The following is a 3,176-nucleotide window of genomic DNA, read 5'->3' on the forward strand; positions in this document are numbered from 1 at the left end:
TTTCCTTATGTTCCTCTTCGGGACCACCCTGTTCGCCGACAGAGGGAACACAGTTGGGTTATATCTGCTGAGCGCTCTGGTCGACCTATCACAGGTCAGTAGATATGACTGGGGTGGCGCCGGCCTGGCTACCCTTTACTTTTATATGAGCGCGACCTCCCGCGGGCGGGGCGATTTACTTGGCGGCTATTGGAGAGCCTGGGAGGTACTTTTCTGTCCTCTTGATTTACATTTCTGCTCTTCATTACTTGTACATTGCACACACAGCGCACTTTTACAGTCTGTATTTTGCTCTCAGCATTTCGTACTTACATTCTGCACTGCTTTTCTCTACTATGGGTCTGTGTATACTTCCCATCATTAGCCCCAGAGCTGGAGGTGGCAGGGATTCCCGTGACCCCATATTCATTGGTGTTCGAGGGTCCGCACCGGCCGAGACCTCGAGAGACCCTCCTTTACCTGCGACAGTACTTTGACACTGTGCGACATTCAGAGGTACCTCAGAACTTTCAGTTCCTTTCATTTTTATCTTTGATTTGCTCTGCATATTCTTGATTTCTGATTGGTTTATGCATTTATCATCTGCAGATCACATGGCAGCCTTGGGCGCCTCTGGGTGATGGTCTCCGACTTCAGTATACCGGAGCGTCGGACATCTCCCAGTATAGGGTCCTGCTCGAAGGGCCGGTTGGCAGGGTATGGTTCCTGGGGGAACGCTTTCTGCGCCAGGTATGGGGGTATCTCTCTCAGGATCTTCCCACAGTACCCCCAGCCAGTATGCGGACTGCTGACAGGCTCTCTTACTCAGAGGTAGTCGGCGCCATGCTGGGTAGTGATGCTTTACTACATGTTGAGGAGGGGGACTACGCCACTTACCGTCACATATATTTGATGCCTCCATTGACGGGAGCTCGTATCCCGATGATGAGGCCTGCCGGTATGTCATCCTCGGGCCAGGCTCAGGCTCGGGCTGCAGACGCCCCTTCTACTAGCAAGGCTGGTACATCTAGAGGTGGGAGTAGACCAGTTCCTCCGGCTCTGTCGACTTATCCTCATCCTGGATGGCCAGATATGCCGACTGAGTTGATGGCGTGGCAGTATGGGGCTATCTCTCCGACCCCGATTCCGCTAGAGCCTCCGATGCCCAGTGATCGATATGCCATTGATCCTGACTCACCGCTGGTATGCTCCACTGTTTTTCATTCATCATTCAGATGTTTAGACATTTTTTGTTCACTGATGATTATGAGCTCATATTTGCAGCCACATCGAGGGTATATGGAGGAGGTGGTTGGACTGGTGGCCACACTCGAGGGCATGGTCCTGCGTAGGGAGGCACAGTTGTCTGTCGCGGGCATTCAGGTACCCTTCAGTTTTCTGGCATTTATCATACTTCTGATGACATGCTGATTTCTACTGCATCGATAGACTATTTGTGTAGAGCACATCTGACACACACCCCACTTGTATTCTGTATTTACATGCACCCACTTCACGTAGCCTTTGCTTGTATCTGCATCTGATGTATATATTCGGACTGATGTATTTGAATTGAACTTTTTGTTTTCAGATGCCTTCATGGTCCGGTCAGCCGCAGGCCAGGCCACCTGGGCCTCCTTGGGGAGCTGGGCCATCTGGGCCTTTTCAGGGGGCGGGGCCATCTCGGCCTTCCCGAGGATCCGGGCCATCTAGGCCTTTTCGAGGAGCTCGAGGAGGGTCTGTCCGCAGACGCAGGACTCACGTTGTAGAGGTGGAGCCTGATGAGGAGGAGGAGGATGTTGAGGAGGAGGAGGAGGCTACCGATCGTCAGTCAGAGACATCTGCTGAGGAGGGGGGCTCCGGTTTTGGCTCGGGGAATAGAGGCGAGGCTGAGGGGGATCCTGAGGATGACAGCTCCGACTCAGATGGTGATGATGGTGCGGAGGTTGTCCCGCAGAAGAGGATGAGGAGTGCTTCTCGTTCCCGTTCCCGAGGACTTTGATGCCGCTGTTTCCTACTTTATTTTTCTTTTTGCTAGTAGTTTGTAGCACTTTGCACATTGTTAGGCAGTTTTATTTTTTGTAAAACTTGTACCTTTGTTTGTTGTAAAGCATGAGGGAATGAAATAGCTTTTGAAAAGGTGTTTGTATTTTAAACTTTTAGCATCGTATCGCATCATTTATTTTGCACAAGAATGAAATTGAATGGGAATGTGCATTGTGTAATCACCAAGTCAGGTAGTGAACCGACGCAACAAACTAAACAACTCAACTTACTAAGATATAACAGAACCTTAGGAAGTTTACAACTCGATAAGCAAAATGCAACAACGTTGACAACGCAAATAAACAAGACTTTAAACGAAGATTGTTTTAGACAGAGAACAATGACTCGAAAACACGAAACACGTCCGCTCGACAAACAACTCGATAAGCAAAACAACAACTGAATAAACAAAACAACAACTCGATAATCAAAACTCAGCAATAACAGAGTGTACTTCGGACGATCTGGGCACCGGAACGCATCCGAAACGGAGGGAGATGAAGGCCTTTGACTCTCCCGTTGCATGGAAATGCCTGGAACTCTCCCTCGAAGAGTAAAACAGGGCCAAGGAGATACACTGCAGCATTGCCGGCCATCCCTGGGAGCCGGTCGGCCATTTTTTGTAGAGAGAGACAGCTGGCCGGCCATTTCTGAAAAAGTAAATGGCTGGCCAGCCAGAAAAGGTGGCCGGCCGGCCACTCAGTCCTGCAGCCACCTGATTTTTGACACGTGTCCCCGTGAATAGTGTTTTTCCTTCTATAAAAGTCTCAACTTTGGGAACATTCATTTCATCTTAGTTTTAGACAAAGATGGAGGCGTTTCTCGCAGAAAATCTCATATTTTGGATCTCTTCTTTGGATGGCTCGGAAAAGCTGAACTTCCGGGGTTTCGGCTTGAATGCACTATTCACGCTGAGCCGTACTCCGCTACAGCTTCCTTTTCTCCATGCCGCGGCAAGGTTCTGGAATCCAGTGACGCATGTTTTTAGCTTTGGCGGCCAAGAGATGTGTCCCACCTTCGAAGATTTTCAGGTTTTGATGGAGTCTGAATGCTCTGAAGTGATCTTGCCCCAGCTCCGTTTTGGCCATGCTCAGGCTTTAGGGCGGATGTGTGGGCTCACGGCGCATGACGCTCGATCTCTGATCTGCAGT

General features: G+C 49.8%; 1 protein-coding gene across 1 annotated transcript; it reads left to right on the plus strand.

Moving 5' to 3' along the window:
- Positions 1-1,265: 1,265 nt before the first annotated feature.
- LOC145823391 (uncharacterized) lies at positions 1,266-2,054 on the plus strand. Its single transcript, XM_082922935.1, has 2 exons — positions 1,266-1,362; positions 1,571-2,054. Exons 1-2 carry the CDS (start codon positions 1,279-1,281, stop codon positions 1,979-1,981), a joined length of 495 nt encoding a protein of 164 aa, XP_082779061.1. The 5' UTR covers positions 1,266-1,278; the 3' UTR covers positions 1,982-2,054.
- Positions 2,055-3,176: the final 1,122 nt, after the last annotated feature.

The sequence above is a fragment of the Camellia sinensis genome, chromosome 4, assembly GCF_055761805.1.
Source record: "Camellia sinensis isolate YWXY chromosome 4, ASM5576180v1, whole genome shotgun sequence".
In the NCBI taxonomy this organism is placed as follows: Eukaryota; Viridiplantae; Streptophyta; class Magnoliopsida; order Ericales; family Theaceae; genus Camellia; species Camellia sinensis.